The sequence below is a fragment of the Bactrocera latifrons genome, unplaced genomic scaffold (assembly GCF_001853355.1).
Source record: "Bactrocera latifrons isolate USDA-ARS-PBARC rearing strain unplaced genomic scaffold, ASM185335v1 scaffold_502, whole genome shotgun sequence".
In the NCBI taxonomy this organism is placed as follows: Eukaryota; Metazoa; Arthropoda; class Insecta; order Diptera; family Tephritidae; genus Bactrocera; species Bactrocera latifrons.
This window is the reverse complement of record NW_017537160.1, coordinates 77,930-98,350: the sequence shown is the minus strand read 5'-3', so window position 1 is coordinate 98,350 and position 20,421 is coordinate 77,930. Positions and strand designations below refer to the sequence as shown.

The following is a 20,421-nucleotide window of genomic DNA, read 5'->3' as shown; positions in this document are numbered from 1 at the left end:
TAATTATTAAGGTTTTTTTTTTTGTGCTTTTATATATAATATATTAAATTTTTCTCAAGTTGACAACTCCACTTCAGTGTGCATAGGCAAGTATTCACATTTGAGTATTTTCAGTTTGTCATACTAAAAAAGGCTTACTGTACCAAAAATTTAGAACGGATAATGAATGATTGAAGCAAATTCCACAAATATTCATTAAGTCATGCATTACCACGAGATATGAAAGGGTTATGTATTAACAGCCCCTAAAGAGGAGATAACCTCCGTATCGTTGGTAGGCAACTGCTTCACAAATACTACGAAACGATAAACATGCGTTTGGGAAATCTAAAATAACCCGCTGGGGCAAAAGCAAATGGCTCTTGATTGCTCAAATGGAAATTGAGCTAAAGCTTAAGGARGAAACCAATGGAATACTTTTCAAATTGTACTTCTTGATGCTCTCTTATGGTGAGATATGATGTTTGTTCCAGCAGGAAAACGATCCTAGCCAAAGCTAAAAAGAGTTTGGTTACATTAGGAGCTAGGGAAAGTGAATTAATTTTATTTTTTAAAGAAAAAATTAGGTTTTCTTTTTTCGAAATGAGTCCAGACAAATTACAAAAATATATATGCAAGAGCTTAGCTGGCCTAGAATAATATTTCACCACGTTCCAGTTGCAAATATGCTGATAGTATGAAGTGAGTTGTTACTGGTAAAGAACTTCTCTCAAAATACTTTTTCTTGCTAGCGCAACACATTCTTATATTACGTTAGGAGCGCCCCTCGAATCTTCTCYGCTTGAAGCCAGAATCATTTCATTTCTCTTCTATTATATTTATTTCCCACAGGGCCTATTTGAGATACACATTCTAACTGCATCTTACTCACTGGCTGCTGAAAGAGCTGTGGTTACCACTCAACTTGATGCCCTATGCCGTCAATTTACATCGAAATATAGATACAGCAAATGTGCAACATATGATTGCCAAAGCCGCTGGGCAGGTCCAAAGCGCGACAGTGGTCTCCGCAAAATCGAGTTGCGATCAAAGCGATTGGGCATCTGTTGCAATTGGAAYAATTTGTGTTTGTGCATATTGGTTACCAGTATGTTTTCCTTATTGCCGATGCCGAGTGTGCCAACAGGAGCAGCGCTTGGATCGCTCATACGCACTGGCCCACACATATAGTATGCCATTCGGACTCATGTGCAAAAAACCTGGAGGATATAGCTGGTATGCAAATGTTTGGAACGTTGCATAATCGGTAGCAAAACAGTAAAYGACACGGCTGGCAAACAAGTCTGCACAAACACAACAATATTGGAGTAACCACAATCTAAAAAAAAGGTGAAAAAATTTATGAAAAGAATGCCGTCAAATGGTTTTGTTATGTTTCGTATTTGGTGATAAAAAAAATGTAGGCATTTGAAAAAACTGTGTAGTTACAGTCGTAAAATCATTGGCAGCAATGCCAATGCGCCATTTTTTCAATGGTTGGAACCTTTTTTCYATGAAAAATTAAATTTTTTATTAAGGAACTTTTTAGTATGAGTTTAAACAAGAGCAGGACTGGAATATAATTTCAGGTTAAATTGAAGTATTTCTCGCATGTCTTCATTGTTTGTAAGTGAAAGTTTTTGTGTATGAAGAATTAGGTAGAGTTTCCTTAAGAGATACATATGTGCTCTGACACTCTTTGTCCCTGATTTGAATATCCATTTCGCGAAGATAATTATAGTCAGTCTATACACGTCGATGCCAAAAAAATATAGAAAACTTAAAAATAAAAATGACTCTTCCAGGAAACCGTTTAAATTGTTACATACATAAAAAGCGCCGCAGAATATCACATGTGGCATCGAATATAAATATCTMCCTAAACTAGGAGCAACCACGAATGAGAATTATAAAGTGTACAGTTGCTGGCGACCACAATACGCAACCACTTACTATATGAGGGCAAAGATAAGACCATTGCATAGCAACAAGCAAACACACAAATAAAAAACATATTTTTTTGCTTGCAGCAACACTTACCCAGGATTCATTGTTATGAATATGGAACACGTGGGATCTAAGCGTAGCAAAGTGTCCTCAAAAAAGAATTTCACCACCTTGCGGCCAATAGCGCGTTGAATGGTTAGAATTTGCTGCGCCACTACCGAAAGCACCTCCAATTCGATACGATTGAACTCATCGAAACAGGCCCAGGCGCCAGATTGTGCTAAGCCCTGAAAAAGAAAATGCGTAAAATTCTCAAGTAAAAACAAAAACAATGCAGAAAATACATTCAAAAGGAGTCAAGTCAAAGGAAGGATGCTAAAAAATACATAACATTTGCCGTAATACATATTCTTATCGTATGTGTTTGAAGGTGAAGGTGTGTATGGTGTGTGTGCAGAGTATTCGCAAACGGGGAAGGAAGGAAGCGGATAAAGGCACTAGGGAAAACGGTTTTCATTGAGACGTATTGGATTTAGTGAAAGAGTTCGGCGGGAACGCATATCGCTCCTGCATCCACACACACATGATGTGTATTTGTGCTYTTGCTTGGGTAAACACGGCGTATGCAAATGCACTTGTAGCAAATTGAAAGCTTCGCAGACAGCCTGCAGCAAAATAAACAAGCGTGTGCCTAGGCCGACAAACAATTGTGTGCATTTACCGCATACACATGCTTACATATATTTGAGAGAATATGTAGCTGATAGTTTAAAAAAGAAATACTGAACCAATAAATGGGTATATGAAACCAGCTTTAACAAGATTTTGCATAATTTTCACTATAAAAAAAGCTTTCTCAAATGCTTTAGTTTAAATCTCAACAGATTCTCAAGTATTACTATTATAGATAGGTTTATTTTAATCTAGAGGGTTATATTCACTTGCAGAGAAAAACGTTTTATTTTTGATTTTGAAGAATTTAAAATTTGAAGATCTTTGGTACACGAGGAATTTGGATTCCCTTGATTTTGAGCTCGATTTCTAGAAGGGCCATAGAAAAAGGCTTCCGGTAGGGAGGAAGATTTTTATGCTAAGAAATTATATCAAACCCAAAGACCAGACGAAAATTTAATTGASGAACACATTTCGTAATTCTTCTATCATTACAGAAAAATACACATTGGATAATAGAAAAAGCCTTTTCGTATTTTGTCAATATATTTCTTTGCAGTCGTACTTCTCCAGTGCTACCAATCACATTGTGTCATACCAGTGTTAGAAAGGTGAGATTGTACATTTCCTTTAATAAAAAAAAATTAAATTCGGAGAAGCTGAAAGAAAGTTACAGCTCTTCAAAAATGAGTGAAAATGATGAAGAAATTCGCTATATTCGAAATTTTTGTACAAACAAGTAAGGAAGGGCTAAGTTCTGGTGTTACCGAACATTTTATACTCTCGCATGACAAGTTTCATCAAGATATCTCAATTTTTACTCAAGCTACAGCTTGCACGGATGGATAAACAGACATCCGGATTTCAACTCTACTCGTCACTCTGATCACTTGTATGTAACTATGTAACCCTATATCTGACTCTTTTAGTTTTAGGACTTACAAACAACCGTTATGTGAACAAAACTATAATACTCGCCTTAGAAACTTTGTTGCGAGAGTATAAAAAAGGAAGGATGCCACACACGCCACAAATGAAATTTGTGCATTTTACAGATATGATGTGAAAGTTGCACCTCGGACTGATCGACCTATCGTTGAAAAAGTCGATGAAATTATGGATAGATTGACGAGGACATTGGCTATGACATGGCTAAGGAATTTAGCATTCATCATCAAATGGTTTTGAATAATTTAAAATTGTCTGCAAAAATTTAATTTATTGAACCGACTTAATAACATTTGCGATTCTTTGCTGAAACGAAATGAAATCGAACCATTTMTGAAGCGAATGGTGACAGGAGATGAAATGTGGATCAAATACGATAATAATATGCGAAAAAGATCATGGTRCAAACGTGATGAAGCTCAACAAATGGTTGCAAAGCCAGCATTGACGCCTCGAAAGGTTATACTGAGTGTTTGGTGGGATTCGAAAAAATGAATCCACGGCATACAGCCCTGACCTTGCTCCGTCGGACTACCATTTGTTTCGGTCAATACAGAACTCCCTTAATGGAATAAAGTTGGATTCAAGAGAAGTCTGTGAAAATTACTTGTCGCAGCTTTTCTTCGGGAAACCAGCAAATAAAATAATGTCTCTAGGGGGAAAATAGCAAAAAGTGGTCGACCAAAATTGTACATATTTGGTTCATTATAAATATACAAGAAAATGTTGAAGTTTGATTATAAATACTAAAACACTTTTTTCACTACCAAATATATTCAAGAATGTCGCGTGAAAGGCAAAGTTTTTGCCGATGAGGCTCATAAACTCTAGAAAACCGGGGTTAAAAGATTAGGCAGTAGGTTTTTCCTACACTATGTGCACGTTTAAAGATCATATCCTCACTGATTTCAGAATTGCTTTAGAACTTGTTGTTGTTGTGATTGTTGTTTGATAACCTCAATTRTATCTTTTAGTTGACTATAAATATAAAGTACGTTTTCCAAATTTTCATTTCGTAAAAATTGAATTAGTAAAAACAATCGAAAACAGTAATTGTTTCTCTCATATTTTTCTCTGTTTTTTTACTCTCCCTTCCTGTTCCGATTGTTTCCGTCCTTTCATTTTAAGCACACATTTCGCTCTCTCCTTTGTCTTTGCCATAACAATTGTAGTTCTGTAAAGTTTTTTATGCTTATAGCTTCCTCAACTGAACTGTGCTCCTTCGCTCCCGCTTAACTCCGCTGTCTTTTCTATCGGCATATAGAGAACGGTATTCAATGCTGTTTCCGTTTAAGGTTGGCCATATTCAATTCTGTTGCGTTAAATTTGTTATTCCTTTCTTTTGTTCTTGCTACAATGCGCTGCTCTTYTACATATTGTTTAGAAGAATACCAGCATTTGATTAGACATCCCTGTATGTATGCTGCGTGGCTGTTTATTGACCTCTTTGTTTTTCTGTCGTTTCGCCAGCATTTTGTGTGTGCTTATTTCTGCTACATTTGAACTTTTATCAGAAGTTATATTAGCAGTTTTGTTTACTTTTAATTTGTTGCAGCATTTAGTGTAAAAATAATTTTCGGGTTCGTTTCACAGTTAACTGCACTGGCTTCAAAGTTTCACCGTATTTACACACGGTCATTGGCCTTTATGTGAGGGTAATTGCCTGATACAAATATGGTTTTAGTGCGTTGTCAGRGCTAATAATTTCAACTTCAATAAATGCAATTAATTTTTTCGACAATTCGAAGAGAAAATGTGAGATATTAATTGAGCTTTTCTTTCCAGGAATAACTTTAACGCTTATGGGTATRCAAAGACCTAATACCCTTCATGGAAATATTCTCACTTAGTTAGTGTAAAGTCACTACTCGCCAAAAAAATCAGTACATCCAAATAGACACAATTATGTTAGAACCAACCAATACTGAAGAGAGCACCGAGAACATCTTACTGCCTGGCGTGTCTCTATGGGCGTGTCTCTATGGGGACAATATTATTCATGTATTCTTATCAGGAATCTATATAAATTGGCGAACTTCGCCACATGCTTTGAGGTTGTTACACTATTTTTTGTACGGWTACGTTAAGTCAGCCAGTATCTGTTAAACGAGCTACAATTGGTCAGTTAAAACTGCCATGAGACCGGCTATGTTAAAAAAAGTGGTTCGAGAAGGTTTAATAGTCTTAAAAGATTTTCTTCGGTGCTTAAATGAGGAAAGACAAATTGGTATGACTTTCAATGCCTTCAGCGAATTTTGATATTTTCGGTTTCGGTGTATTTTTCGCACGCCATTCGCTAGATTGTCGGGCAGTTCCGGCATCATATTCATAAATCTTCGTCACGTCACCAGTAATGATGTGTTAGATTAATGCTCAGCTATGTTGTTCAACATTAACACGCTTCATACCCAAAATTCTAGCCAAACTGACATGATTCGATCAATAAAGATGTTGAGATGGAATTTCTCTGTTCTTCTCGATGTGATTGTTATTAAAAGAGGTGGATGGACGGCATGCATGAGATAAGCACTCGATGTCTTCTAGACCTTCTTTGCAAGACAAATCTTTCGCTTTGTAAACAAAAAGCTGCCAAACTCACACTAATTAACATATGAACACACTTTGAACTTGACCGATTTAGGAAAAAGTTATATCGATTCGATTTTCGTGAGCAGTTTATATGGATTAGTCTGGGCAAAACCTCATCAGTGTGCAGATGCCTGTGTGTAGATTTGTAATCCTTTTGCTGATAAAAACAATTTACATAGGTTAAGTTAGGTCAGCTGATACGTTATAGGGATTACTGGTATTTAGTATGTCAATAAAAATTGTGTTCTGGTTAATATCAATGCATTTTCGAAATAACGCACCCCTTTTCTGAAAATGGTCGGAATCGTAAAATAGCATACATGTCTTCAAGGTAAAAATAAGTTGCTGGCTCTATAACGAATATACTAATAAACTTTTGCGATATATTAATGAGTTTAATCACTATATTTTTTTTAATGAAAATAATGAGAAAATCCGTTCAGCACTTCTAATATCCCCCTAAATCCGGTGTAAAGATTTTATAATAATGAAATCGGTCCTCTTGTCCTACAACGCCCAAATGTTCGACATAACGAATATTTCTTCTGGTCATTTGTCCCTGTGTTTATTTCATTGAACTCACTGTAAAATTTTGTTATTTTTTTAGATTTAATTCTGGTTTAATTAGATTGGAACATCAATCAGAAATATAAAAGCTGCAAGAACACAAATTATTGTCACTCTAAACCAGATAGTTTATACTAAAAATAAAGGGCAACCAGTCGAGATAATGCTCTTAAAAACCTAAATTACTTCCATTTAAAATACTGTATATTAATCAAGTTTCGTTCTTTATTTAGAATGTTTTATATTACGCAGGGGCAATATTTCTTGAGAGCAGTTCCGTTCTAAAATCATACAATTAATTGTCTTGAACTATCAAAGCAGCGTAGGCGAATTTCTATAAATTTTTAAGTGTTCAAATTTGTAAATAATCCGAATTTTAAATATAACGAATCAACAAAAAATAGGTAATAAATCAAAGCACACTTTCGAAACTAATATTTTAAGTGAAGCACTTCGCCCCAATTTCACGAAATCAACACATACTAATTATATTTATTTATAGCACTGACGCGTGCTCATATCAATTTACGCACACTGGTGTATTCACCAAGCTAACGATCTGTCTTTGGTACCCACTTCGAAATTTGGTTCAAATACTGAAAACATGCTTCCTTTAATTATTTGAAATGTAGAAATCTTAGTGAGTGTGAGGCAATGAAGGCAATGAAGGCAAGAATTTCCCTGCCATAATTTTATAATATTTGAACTTAAATAAATCCATAAGTATGAATAATTTACCTTGAACCTCATTAACCCTTCACGTTCAGCCGTCCATTCCCACTACCAAAATCTTATGTAGTACATACGCAGATTTGTAGATAATGCGACTGGTTCATGTAGGCAAACTTCTTGATTCAGGGTTAATTATCGAAATTTCTTTAAACATCTTCGTAGTAGCGCTATTCTCAGTTAAAGAATATCATTAATTTCTGTGCTATCAACACACGTGCGGCCGGCGACCCACCTAAAGAGCTAGCCAATGTGGCGGCCGCCAGATGCTCTGCGGTTGGGGCGCGTGTAACTTATTCGTCGACACTACAGGCGCTTGCGGTGCGGCCGCTGTGGTTCAACGAAGACTCCCACTTTCTAAAGTAGCACGCGTACCAATAAATTGCGGCGACTACAGATGCCAGTTTGAACACGGGCCCACGTGGAGTGGAAATAGTTGGAGCATCTGATATTTAGTCATTTGATTTATCACATCTACATTTTTCTTTATTTGGTTAATGACCTATTCATGAAAGAAGGTGAAGCAGTGAAGCGGCGAACTGGCAGCAGCTAGGCAATGGTAGAGGTAGCGCAACAGATGGTGCCGTAAACCGAATACGRCGAAGAGAAATGCTTTGAGTGTTACCCGTTAGGCGAGAAGTGTTTCAAGACACCGAGGCGTTCGAGTGGCACCAGAGTGTCTCTTGAATTTAGACTGTGGCTATAAATAAAACGTTAGCGATCGGGCGGTTTGCGCGTTAGCGGAGCACTTAAGGCGAGGTTAATTTATCTTGCCGTCCAAATTGGTTATCAATTAAAACAAGTTGCRGCCAGCTTCGCTGAGCGCTTCGGCCCTAAACGCTTGGCCATCGCGAACACAATGTTTTAGAGACTTTTTTGTATTTTTTGTCAGTGAATGTGAATGTTAGGGAAACGCTCACTCGTCCACGCAAAAAAAGAAATAATAATAATAAAAAATACAATTGGATTAAATGAATGCGGAATATATTAAGCGTCAGTTGCGAAGATCAAGCAAAAATAGAACCATAGTAATGTCGACACTCTATTCACCGGCGATTGTTCGAAGATTTCTATTGTCTCTTTGTTTTTTTTTCTCTTTTTGTATATTTTTTGCGAACAGTTCACTTTTTAGCATACTTAGTTGGTGGTAGCAGCAAAAGTGATGAGTTTTTCACAAAGCGATGCAGCAGAGTTTTTCGTATAAATACATTCGGCGAAGGTCCAAGAACATCATTCTCGCAGATTAACTCATTCGCAACGGTCTTAACTTCGCTAACGAGTTATTGGCAACAAAATGAAATTATTCGTCGCGTTATTTGCCGTTATCGCGGTTGTGGCCGCCGTTGAAGTGCCCAGTAATGACTACTTGCCGCCAACCGAAGCGGTTGCATTTGAGCAAGTTGCCGTAGAGCCCCAGGAAGCCGCCGTCCTTGCTGATGATGGATACCGTTACAAAACCGTCCGCCGCTTGAAATACCGTCACCGTCGTGATGTTAACGAACTCCCATCCAACGAATACTTGCCACCAGTTGCTGTTGCCAGCGCACCCGTTGCTGTTGTTGAACCACAAATTGTCGATATCCCACAGGAGTCCGCCGTCTTGGCTGATGATGGTTACCGTTACAAAACCGTCCGTCGTCGYAAATACCGTCACCGTCGTGATGTTAACGAACTCCCATCCAACGAATACTTGCCACCAGTTGCTGTTGCCCAAGAACAAGCTGTTTATGAAGCTCCTCAAGAATCCGCAGTCTTGGCTGACGATGGTTATCGTTACAAGATCGTACGTCGCTTGAAATACCGTCATCGTCGTGATGTTAGCGAATTACCTTCCAACGAGTACTTGCCTCCAGCTGCCAGCGCTCCTGTAGCTGTTGCTGAGCAACAAGTCTTTGTTGAGCCACAAGAATCCGCCGTCTTAGCTGATGATGGTTACCGTTACAAGACTATTCGTCGTCGTAAGTACCGTCACCGCCGTGATGTTAGCGAATTGCCTTCCAACGAATACTTGCCCCCGGTCGCTGTTGCCCAAGAATCAGTTGTTTTTGAAGCACCACAAGAATCCGCCGTTTTGGCTGATGATGGTTACCGTTACAAGACCGTWCGCCGCTTGAAATACCGTCATCGTCGTGATGTCAACGAACTCCCATCCAACGAATACTTGCCACCAGTTGCTGTTGCCAGCGCACCCGTCGCTGTTGTCGAACCACAAATTGTTGATATCCCACAAGAGTCCGCCGTCTTTGCTGATGATGGCTACCGTTACAAGACCGTCCGTCGTCGTAAATACCGCCACCGTCGTGATGTTAGTGAATTGCCTTCCAACGAGTACTTGCCTCCAGCTGCCAGCGCTCCCGTAGCCATTGTTGAGCAACAAGTCTTTGTTGAGCCACAAGAATCCGCCGTTTTGGCTGATGATGGTTACCGTTACAAGACACAGCGTCGCCTGAAATACCGTAAACGTCGCGTTTAAGTCCACATTTTGCCCGAATATAACCTTCCTAAATGTATAGTACAAGTTAAGACCCCATTTCATTGACTACCTCAGCGAATTTTTAAGCAACGAATAAATAACACATTTTTGTTTATAAAAAAATTATGTTTTGTCTTTTGTCTACTGATGATTCCTTACCTTGAAAAATTTGCCCAATGCTTTGTAATCCAAGCCATCCGAGCAGTTAAATACTACACATTTTTTCGCCACAGCCTTCGCCAAGTCTTTGCAGGTCTCYGTTTTGCCCGTACCTGCTGGTCCTTCTGGTGCGCCACCTAAGCACAATTTTAATGCGCCCATCAGCGTTCTGCGGAAGAAATGTCGAGTCAGCGATTGTGGTATGTTTGGCAKAGTAGTATTTGAGGGAATTTAAATAACATGGCAGAGGGTGGAGTAATCTCCATTTGTTGTTTAGCAAACAATTGAACATGGAGTGAAGAAATTCGAGGACCAAAATGGCTTCTCCTATCGGAATGTCCATTTAGTGCTCATGGTTACTTAAAGCTATTACACTTGTATGGAAGTATATGAGTATGGTTGCTGTTACTGTCAAATAATGATTTATTTGGTTTAATATARAAAACGTTAACTCTAAAGGCACTAAAAGGACTTTGGGTTTCGCTATGGTGAGTATTTGTAAGTGACTAAGTGATGTCATTAGCCCTAGGATTTATTTTTTATACCATTTTATGTAAGTACCTACATATTTATTTATTCGTGATAYAGATTTTACAGAAGAAGCAACAGAAAGCCTTGTGTTGACTGTAAACATTTTCATCGCATATCCCTCCCCTCCCCTGAAAAATGTATGGTTTTTGAAAACACCGTTCTATCAATTAATACACTTAAAGGCAAAGGTAAAGAGAGAAAGCGGATAGCTTTATAATTGAATTTAACAAATCATCTTTTCATCTAGCTATTTATTATTTGATGAAACAAAATCGAGCCAGCAACWACTTATAACAAGATGATTTAAACCGGATTCATTGGCATCTATTCTTTAAAATTACCTGTAGCAACGATCAGTTAGCGGCGTAACGACCAAGCGTGGATTGTTGCCCAAATATTCCATGCCATATTTAACATCTGTAACTACCATGCTAACACAAACCCACTCTTCACCCTCTGAAAAGAAGTGTGTTCAATTTAATTTCACGAACGTTTTTCAAATCATTACTGTCGGTTTCGCGCCAATAGTAACGTAATTGGGAGATCCAATCGAATTCCGTGATATTTTCCACATTCACATCAATCAAATACTTGACAACATCACGTGCTACAAATTAAATAGTTGAAGATGATTCATTATGCATTATTTGATTGGCCCCTGCCGTTTYCTTCTCTTAACTTACCATGCACGTCCAGCACAATCARAGCTTCGATGGTGAGGCGTGTACCTGTTGCCAAATCAGTTCGCACTAACTGTACCAGCTCGCTGATTTGCGAGTTAYATTTCTCCARATATGCCGGGATAGCGTTTTTGCTGAAAGCTTCCTCAACCTAAGAAAGAAGTTGCTCCAAAAATCAAAAATTTACAATCTTATTTTGAATATAACGGACTGAAATTGTCAGAGAGGCAATAAATACCTATTCAATTACAATACATTAAATGGTATTACTTAACTTGATCTGAAAAGCTTCGGTAAACAAATATTTGAGCTCACTTTATGTGGAAGCTTATAAATAAAAGACCCAGGTAACAAAGTAACCCAGGTAACTTACCTCGAAAGTCCAAGCCATGCAAGAAATACTCTGAACTACTTGTCCTGGCCATGACGTTACCCAAATTATGCGRTCGACCAGGAAGTAGTCTTCCCAGGCTAGTTTCATCTGCTCCAGTACACTTGCCAGCATAACATTTTCGACTTCCTTCAGCCAAATCTCCACCAAGCCCTAGAAAAGAGAGTTTGAAAATGCAATTTGCTTTTTAAACGATTGAATGTATCGTTCAAGCGTATCAAAGATATTATTTCGATGACGCCAAAAGAGCGCAAGAGATCAAATAAGAGTGGAACTAATCCGACGTCATGGAAAAGTTGTAAAGACGACTTTTAACATTATTTTATCGATTCAGCAACATAGAACAAAAGTACTTTACTTACATTCGCCAATGCTGGATTRATCTTACGCACCAATAACACTTGTTCATCCTCGTCCGAAATCATTTCAGTTATTTCCATGGAGTCATCGAAAGTGAGGCGCGCAATCTATAAAATTTAAGGCATATGTATACCTTCAAGCAAACTACCTGCCAGAGCCAAGTACTTACACCCTCGAAACACTTTCGTAAATGCGGTTGTACTCGTAGCGGGTCTTTTGTTTCAGAAAGAATCTCCAGTAATTCATCATTAGACAAGAAGAAGAAACGCGCAAAGAACAAACGCTTCTGCTCGAGATATGTATTCAGACCTTTTTGCACCGTTTCGAGATCTTCGACGGCCTTCAAAAAGGTCTCTAACATATTGGGATACTCAGTGGCCACGATGACATTCAAATTTTGGCAGGTATGCTTCATGATTTTACGCCAAGTTTTATCGACCTAAAAGCAAGATTTATACAATCATACCATAATAGAAGMAACTCTTCAAATGATGGGAAAATATTTGTTTTCTAAACTTGATTACCGATTTAAAATTGCGTCCCTCTACCGGCATTTGTCGCATAATATCCTCGGAGCTGAAGATCGGCTCCAAATACATCCAAGTCACCTGCACTTGTGTCCAAGCATCGATAATATTTTGTATCAGCAGAAGTTTAGCYTCCCAATCATCCGCCTTAGAACCCAAAGCCACAATGAATGGTGAACGTTTCATTGCCTGCGTACGCATAATATGATCGTCCAATAGTGTTTGTATATCGTCCAGCGCAGAGAGTATGTGCGTATCTGAGTCCCGATATTGTAATACTTCGAAAGCGACTTCCTTCCAATCGGCTTGCATGGCGTCGAGCGCTGAATTTAATTCGAATTCCTTGCCAGCCGCATTCGATATCTCCTCCAGCTGYTGTAATATGCTCATTATATTCGCGTCGATCATGTCTTTGAGTGTGGGATATAGTTGTGGATTGCATTCGCCACCCAAATGWTCCGATATTTGTTTCCAATGTCTTTCTGTCAAACCTTGACGGCAGATGGCGTCCAGCACCGGCAGATACGCACGGAATTTCTCGACCTTAATCCGCATCTGCTCAGCCGCGCGGCGAGCGGCCGGATTGTTGGCCAGCTGACGGGATAGTTTGTAGACGATCTATAGTRAGAGTAAAGCATGAATTTTGTGYTATGATTCTAATAAGGGCAATGAAACAGGATAAGGCAACATTTTACGTTAGTTTAGTGGAGTAATATGGGTACTTACACGATGCATACTCTCAACTTCCTCTCGTATGGCGTCTGCATCAAGGCATTGGAATTCTCCATACATCCTTCAGTAGGAATTTGCAATTATTTAAATATAAAATTTAATAGAAATACATTTTTTCAGCAATATTTACCAAATTTGATAATCCTTTTCGAATTCGWAAGCTGTCTTCCATAACTTTTCGATTGGTTCCATTTTTTCAATGATTTCGGCAAGCACCGGGAACGGCGATATATCTATTTGTAATAACTGCTCCTCCACATTTATGGCTCTGGCTTCACGACTCATGCTCTGTAAAGTAAAATATAGTTCATGATGCAAGTTCATAGACTTAAGAAGCAGCTTTGTATTTCACATCCAAATGATTACTTAATTTATAGAAGCAATACTTTTGCGGTCTATTGAATGAAAGGAGAATACTCTTACAAGATCAATTAYTCAGAATTTGAAGAGTCAAGCCTTAAAATAATAGAGGGAGGTTTTCCATTGGAGGCGTAAAATATTTCTAACCTATACSTCTAGTAATGGAAAGAAGTTTTCTGATTGAAGGCTATCATAATTAACCATATTAATCTAAGATTAAGGAACCTAAGCTTTGAAAATAAATTTACCATGCAGTAAACTTTTGAAACAAATCCGAGAGGCGCTCAAAAGCTGCTCTTAGTGAGCAGGTATACAAAGACCCAATTTTTTTAGAAGGCTTAATTTAGTAATTTTGTTATTCGTTCTATTTTTCAAAATGAGAAAATGGTGGGATACTGGGTTAGGTTAGTTGCCTGATTCCCTAAGATAGCGGGACACTTACATTGCTATGTTCTGTCCTCTGTAAAGCCACATAAAAAGTCCTATAGTTAGATATTAGCTCTGGACCAAGCGCCTTGAGGATTCTTACAAATCTTCATATATAAATACTTTATGAATTCCGAGGTATTTTATCTTCGATTCGGCAATGCGTGACATTCGAGAAGGAATTGTTGAGATCATATCAATTAGTCTTCTTCGATRCAGCTCTTGCAGCTGGCATCGCTAAACATTTTCAATCTTATAGCATTAACTTTGATAAGAGAGTGGCTTCCTAAAAATCCTACTCCAGTTGAAGGGTGAACTTCGCCGTTGGCGTAGTGTTCATCAGTCCCTCAAGTGTTTTTTATTGGCCGATAAAAGTTAAAGAAAAAGTTATTTCTATGTCTACCCTCTTCGAATAGCCGATAACGTTTTTATTTTTTATTCTGCTATTTGAGGTGGAGACAATGTTAACCAACTAGAAATGAAATGTCTTTTATGAGGAACTTCCTTTTATTTATTTCGAATAATACACAGAAAGATTGGAGTGACCTTAAGCCACGTATTGTATCATGACTTGAAAGAAGTTTAAATTAACAACACAACTGTATATTGTAGCACAACTCACCTCAATTATTTCGTAGAGCTCGTCAATGGTATCGACACGTTCCTTGAGCTCTTCGAGTGACATAACTTCGCGCGTTTCCTTCACACGAAAACCATCCATGCGACGTTTCTCATACAAAATGAACTCTTCGAACTTTTTGCGRCGCTCACTGCACATGTGTGTGGAGATAGGAAATGATTAGCGGGGAAAAGAGAAGAGATGAGACAATACGAACTCGCGCTAATGAAATAGATTTCCAGCAATTGTATGGGCATATGTGCGTGTGTGTGGATGTTTGGCTGTATGTATAAGAATTTGTGCAAAAGCGTACGGTTGTTGGAAATCTTTAATTAGCAGAGCAAATGCAACTCTGTATGTTTGTTCGTGTGTGTATGTGTGTGTTTGGCTTTGCATTTGCTCGTGTTAAGGTAAGAACTAAAAACGCACCGCAACGCCATCTCCAAGTTCTCGCGCACCACATTCAGACGAGCGGCGCTCAAATCCAATACTTCCTCGAGTTCTCCGGGCAAAATGAAGGTGCGTGAATTGAGATGGATGTGATCACCTGTTGAATAGTTTGAGTTTTGTTATACAACTTGCAACGGCAAAGGCCACTACCAGTCTTTGGCTACATGTGAATATTGTCAATAGCTTTGAAAAGCACCCACAACTTTGTTATCGGTGCTCGTCAAGCTAATTAATTAGATCTCGAAGGCATGTTTCTCAAAAACATGGTACTTCGGTCGATACAATCATATCGCTTTTAAAGTGTGCACATGCGCCGTTAGCTCATATGCAGTTAACATTAAAAAACATTTATAATGACAACACAAACGCTCTACCTCAACCGACCCGCCCGCTTTCCTCAACTGATAGTGTCAACTTCGTAATCACTAACTAAATTAAACTTTTATAATTTGCTTTTAGTATCGAGTGCCACGGGCCAGCCTTTGTAACTGAAGGATATCAATGTGTTGTGAACAACTTTGTACAACTTCAATGGAAAAAGGAGTTAAAGTTAGTGCAAACTTTTTGTGCAGCGCTAGCACATATAAAGTTGATGGTTTAAGCTTGTTTAGAAAACTATTTATGTATGTGTATACACATGTATATGGTATATGCATGCAACCAGCTTACAACTGCACATTAGGGTGACACAATAWATAAAGGATTGTAATTTTTACAAGCTCTTCGCAGTTCAAAATTTTAAGCCTTGTATAGTTGCCAYTACAGTTAGAAGCTTGCAGTCTAAGTCTACTCCAGCTCACTMTCTTTGATCGCACATCAAGAACTGAAATTTAACATGATTTTATCCAAAGGTCAGAAGAATCGTACGGCCGCAGATGAACTGGCTAAGTTAACTTGAAACTCTGTTGCAAATGGAGTAAATACTTACTGTTGCACTTAGCTTTAGAAGATCGCTTTTTGAAAAACACAATCGCCACAGTGGCATTGAAACCTTTATCTCCCACTAACATTCTCCCAAAAACCTCCATTGACCACCTTCTCTAATAGCTCCGYCCCTTTCACATCTGCTTTCAAGTGTTTATCTTTGCAAAGCAGAGAGATTAATAATCATTCAGGGGTATACTGACCCGAAAGCAGCTATGGCTTACCACCTAATAAAAAATAGTCAAAAATAGTTCAGATTCTGGACAAAATTTTTTCTCATAACATAATTAAACCTTTAACATTCTCCTTCCACTGTTATATTACCACCCTAATGGCCATACAAACACTATCGCGTTGCACTTACTATCCAATATTGTATGTGTTAGCAGGAAAATCACACGGCGCGACACTATTTTGATTTCATCTTTTATTGCAAATATTTTCTCATCACGACACTCGCTTAAGTAGTTCTGTAAGGCGACCACTTCTGGTGTCTCTTCGGGGCGTTCGCCAGCCTTCATCGACATTTCCTCCAGAGCATCACAAATACTACAACAAACAAGTGAAATAAACACTTTTCCTATTTAATGCAGGTGGASGAAGCAGCAAGTAATTTCAATGTAATGCATGCAACTTTTACAAATATCTACGTGATTATATGTAATAATTGTAACTATACTTTACAATTAGCATTTCTCACTTACGCTCGATTCTCATTTATATTAACTGCCTTGTAATAGTCTATTATGAAGTCGTAAACTTGCTGCACTAGCATTACGATGGCGTTCTTCACATGCCGATTGTCCACCATGAATAGGTTCAGCGGTATGAAGTCGCGCAATATGTATGTGCTGTGTATGATGCCCATCAAACGTTTCATTAGATCTTCAACGAGCTATGTGGAAGAGGCAGATATAGGTAAATAAAAAATTAATAGAGCTTAAATACGATTTAAAACAAAAGAGGACCTTAATAATGACTTATTACTATCGACAAGTGAATATTTTTCGTGGCTGTGGAACGATATGAAAAACGAACGAGTTCTTGACAAAAAAGTCGCAGTATATACCTGTGTACTGGCCGTTTTAGACGAATAGATTGACACAAACGACGCATAATGCTCAAATAAGGAAGGAATTCATGGTGAACCACATCACGACAATCCTCTCAACTTTTTTTTTTGGRCGCAGTAGTATGTTGTCGTGAATTATACAGTATTATGATAAGACTCCACTTATTATTACCTAGTAAACCTTGGTCTCAAAGAAAATAACGGGTGATCCAAACAGAGGTACTTTTTGCAATATCAAGTTATTTTTGAAAGTGTACACGGAGACCGTGAAGAGTCGATTCGGCCCCATTTGCCGACTGACGCATGGAAAGATTTGGTGCAGTTTATGCCGAGATTTGAACTGAAAGCAAGGAAAACATGGCTTGCGGAAGAACTGAAACCGCTCGACCTTCCAAGCGATATCACTTCGCTCAATGTGAAAAGTTCTAAGAACATCTGACGTTTTGCAGCCAAATATTATTCCTCGACGAGCAACCTGAAGAGATTCAAGAGTTGACATTTCAAACAGAACAAACAACGGTTTATAGTGGTCTTTAAATAAGTAGAGCACCTCGAATGGATCACCCTATTTCAACTTCTACAGAAAGGTCTTAACCATATTTAGCAGATGGYCAACCGATGGTAGCTATTTATGAAACAKTTAGGGCAAGRACTCTATCCTCTCGCTTTAKTCTCATGAAGTTGCTGCAGGGAATMMTTCRCCRAATAATCACCTGCTTTTTTGATATGTTGATTTTTTATATTAAAACATGACACTCACACATTTGCGACACATAATCAACATGCTATTTTTCAGTGAGTAAATTTGCTTACAACGACGTTGTRTGCCAAATTGAAATATTAACCATTAATTTTTTGCTAGCTGCACTGCAGTAACTAAATACTTTCGTACTCCTCTTCGTTACATAGACTTTTAACCAGCGTAGATTTACAGGCTTTGTGCCATTAATGAAGTTATTGTGAACTTATATTTTATAAATAGTATTTAGTATAATAGTATTCAGTAAGGAAAGTGGAAAAATATTGATTGTACAATCGGAATGGGAATTGAAACTATAACGAGAACTCGATTCCACTTCGGGAAACTGAGGAGATCAGTTCAGCTCAATTCAATATATATCAGTATCACTCGTTTTGCTCTAAGATAATCATTGATACCGTACTGTCGTGTTTAAAACCCATAATGATCAATATTGAATGCTTTATCGCAGTCGTTATATAAGGTTGGTCAAATTTGGCTCGGTCAAAAAAAAAAAAAGTACATTTTCACTGTATGTTTAACTTATTCGATGTTATCGCTATTACCAAGTTGTCGATGATTTCATCATAATGTAGCCTCCACAACACAAAATTCAAACATATTAGCCAGATAAACTTTTCGTGTCGCAAATAAAAAACCTCCTACGGGTATAATAAAGGTTGCGCAAATCCAGAAAAAAATATAATTATTAGGTTTGCGTACGCAGGTAGATTGGACTAGTCCGTGTCATATTTGGTCAGATGGTAATATATCGCCAATGTATTTAATTTTTGTAGAGCTGTGTGATAGGAACAAAAATGCATTCACAGATCAGATCGTACAAGTAATGACATATTCGATTCGCCACATCGAAGCTCGCTATATTTCAAAAATGCTCTGTCGTCAAAAAATTAACATATGAAAGCCAACAACAAAGTTGTTCAGTCGAATAGCAAACATTGGATTTGCAATATAATTTAAAAATGTGCTCTTTTCTCTCTATGTCGACTTGTCTTTTACAGCAGTTGTTTGTTCAATTCGCTACACGCTACTTTTCAGAGTTTCGCGAATGGAGTTTAGTTACTAGTGAAATATAACGTCGCCACCTGTGAAAAATATTGTCTTATCTTCCGACACTTGAACCAGTAATATGATTTTGAGTCTTTAAATGCAATCGCAAGTTGAACGTCCTTACTCTGCCGCGTGTGTGTGTATGTGTGTATGCGCAAATAAATTCGTTGGCGTTGCAACGCGTCAACCAATTACCATCGAAAAGCTACACTCGCTGATGAGTCTCAAAGTGTTAGGTAGTGCGTCATAATAAAATTTAATTTTAATCCTACGCATCAATGAATTTAATCAAATAAAAGTATAATAATTAATTTAGTTTTCCTGCAGCGAAATTCAGCAGAGTTCGCCGTACAAAATTGCACAACTTCCACATACTACATGCATAAATTACATATTTACATATATGTATAAGTGTATAGCACACATTTGTGAGCGCGAGCAAATTTCAGCAGTGCAGCAACTGTTGCTACACCCGCGCAAGTATTCGGCTGCTATACATATACATATGTATGTCTGCAACATGTGAGCTGGTTGCTGAATAATTTCCTTTTTTTGCAATTTATTTTATTTTACTTTATTTTCCCAAATATGAATGCATAATGAGCTCATCATAGTCATTGTCAATATGTTCATCAGTAAATTTCATAAGCGCTATCATTATCGTCAATCTTGTTATCTTTTTGAAAATCTCATTATGCATCAATTTATAGAATTTGCAGTGTCAGTTTGCAGCAAAAGGCAAAACGAAAAAAAAAAAAAAATTAAAAATGAAAAAGGTATAAAATCATAATGTTCAAATAATACAAAAATATGCTGAAACTTGATAACTTAATGTTTAATATTCTGATGAAAATATAATTAATGTCACTCATTGCCGTTCAAAGTCGATGATTTAACATGAAACTTAAATCAGTGTGATTCGGTTGCGCCGCAAGCCCAATTCAGATTCATATAACGGTGTAATTTTATGAGTAAAGTTCTTTGAACTATTTCAGCCAGCGAAAGGGTTGAGCTGTGCAGAGCTTGTAGCCATTTATGTGTGTTTATGAATTTTAAATATTTCAGAATTATTATCATTTCATTATATTATTATTGCAGTTTGTAACTTAATTAGTCACTAATTAGAGTAAATAGCTTTTGAATATAGGTGCATATGATAAGAGAAACTACTGAAACATGAATTACCGGGTTTTGAAGAAACTTTGAAGAAATGTTGAGGGAGCTCAGAACAAATCAGCTTGATTCAATATAAATTCGCATACACTTAAATATTCGAGTATACGCATATACATAAAGTAAATAAGCCCCTGATGTATTGCTCTCTATCGAAAAGCATGCTTGAGTTCACTTTGGAACACATATATAGCCGATAGATGGTGTAATATAATTATAATACCCTTCATAGGTGCTTAGAAGGGTATAAAAAAAGAAAATTGTGTTGGTTTTGATCGGTTATTTTGTATGCCAGCTTTATGC

General features: G+C 37.6%; 2 protein-coding genes across 2 annotated transcripts in view; one reads left to right on the top strand and one right to left on the bottom strand.

The window, feature by feature from the left end:
• LOC108973837 (dynein heavy chain 3, axonemal) overlaps positions 1 to 20,421 on the bottom strand; it is a gene marked incomplete at its 3' end in the record, with an annotated part of 90,313 nt that overhangs the window by 53,373 nt on the left and 16,519 nt on the right. Inside the window, 15 exon segments of the mRNA XM_018941337.1 lie at positions 2,020 to 2,213; positions 10,064 to 10,232; positions 10,936 to 11,050; positions 11,103 to 11,201; positions 11,278 to 11,425; positions 11,648 to 11,818; positions 12,028 to 12,132; positions 12,195 to 12,464; positions 12,550 to 13,170; positions 13,279 to 13,345; positions 13,415 to 13,572; positions 14,693 to 14,840; positions 15,119 to 15,236; positions 16,428 to 16,612; positions 16,768 to 16,958. Of these exon segments, the coding sequence (XP_018796882.1) occupies positions 2,020 to 2,213; positions 10,064 to 10,232; positions 10,936 to 11,050; positions 11,103 to 11,201; positions 11,278 to 11,425; positions 11,648 to 11,818; positions 12,028 to 12,132; positions 12,195 to 12,464; positions 12,550 to 13,170; positions 13,279 to 13,345; positions 13,415 to 13,572; positions 14,693 to 14,840; positions 15,119 to 15,236; positions 16,428 to 16,612; positions 16,768 to 16,958 (2,759 nt within the window).
• On the top strand, positions 8,666 to 10,026 carry LOC108973838. The gene has a single exon (XM_018941338.1). It carries the CDS (start codon positions 8,726 to 8,728, stop codon positions 9,902 to 9,904), a length of 1,179 nt encoding a protein of 392 aa, XP_018796883.1. The 5' UTR covers positions 8,666 to 8,725; the 3' UTR covers positions 9,905 to 10,026.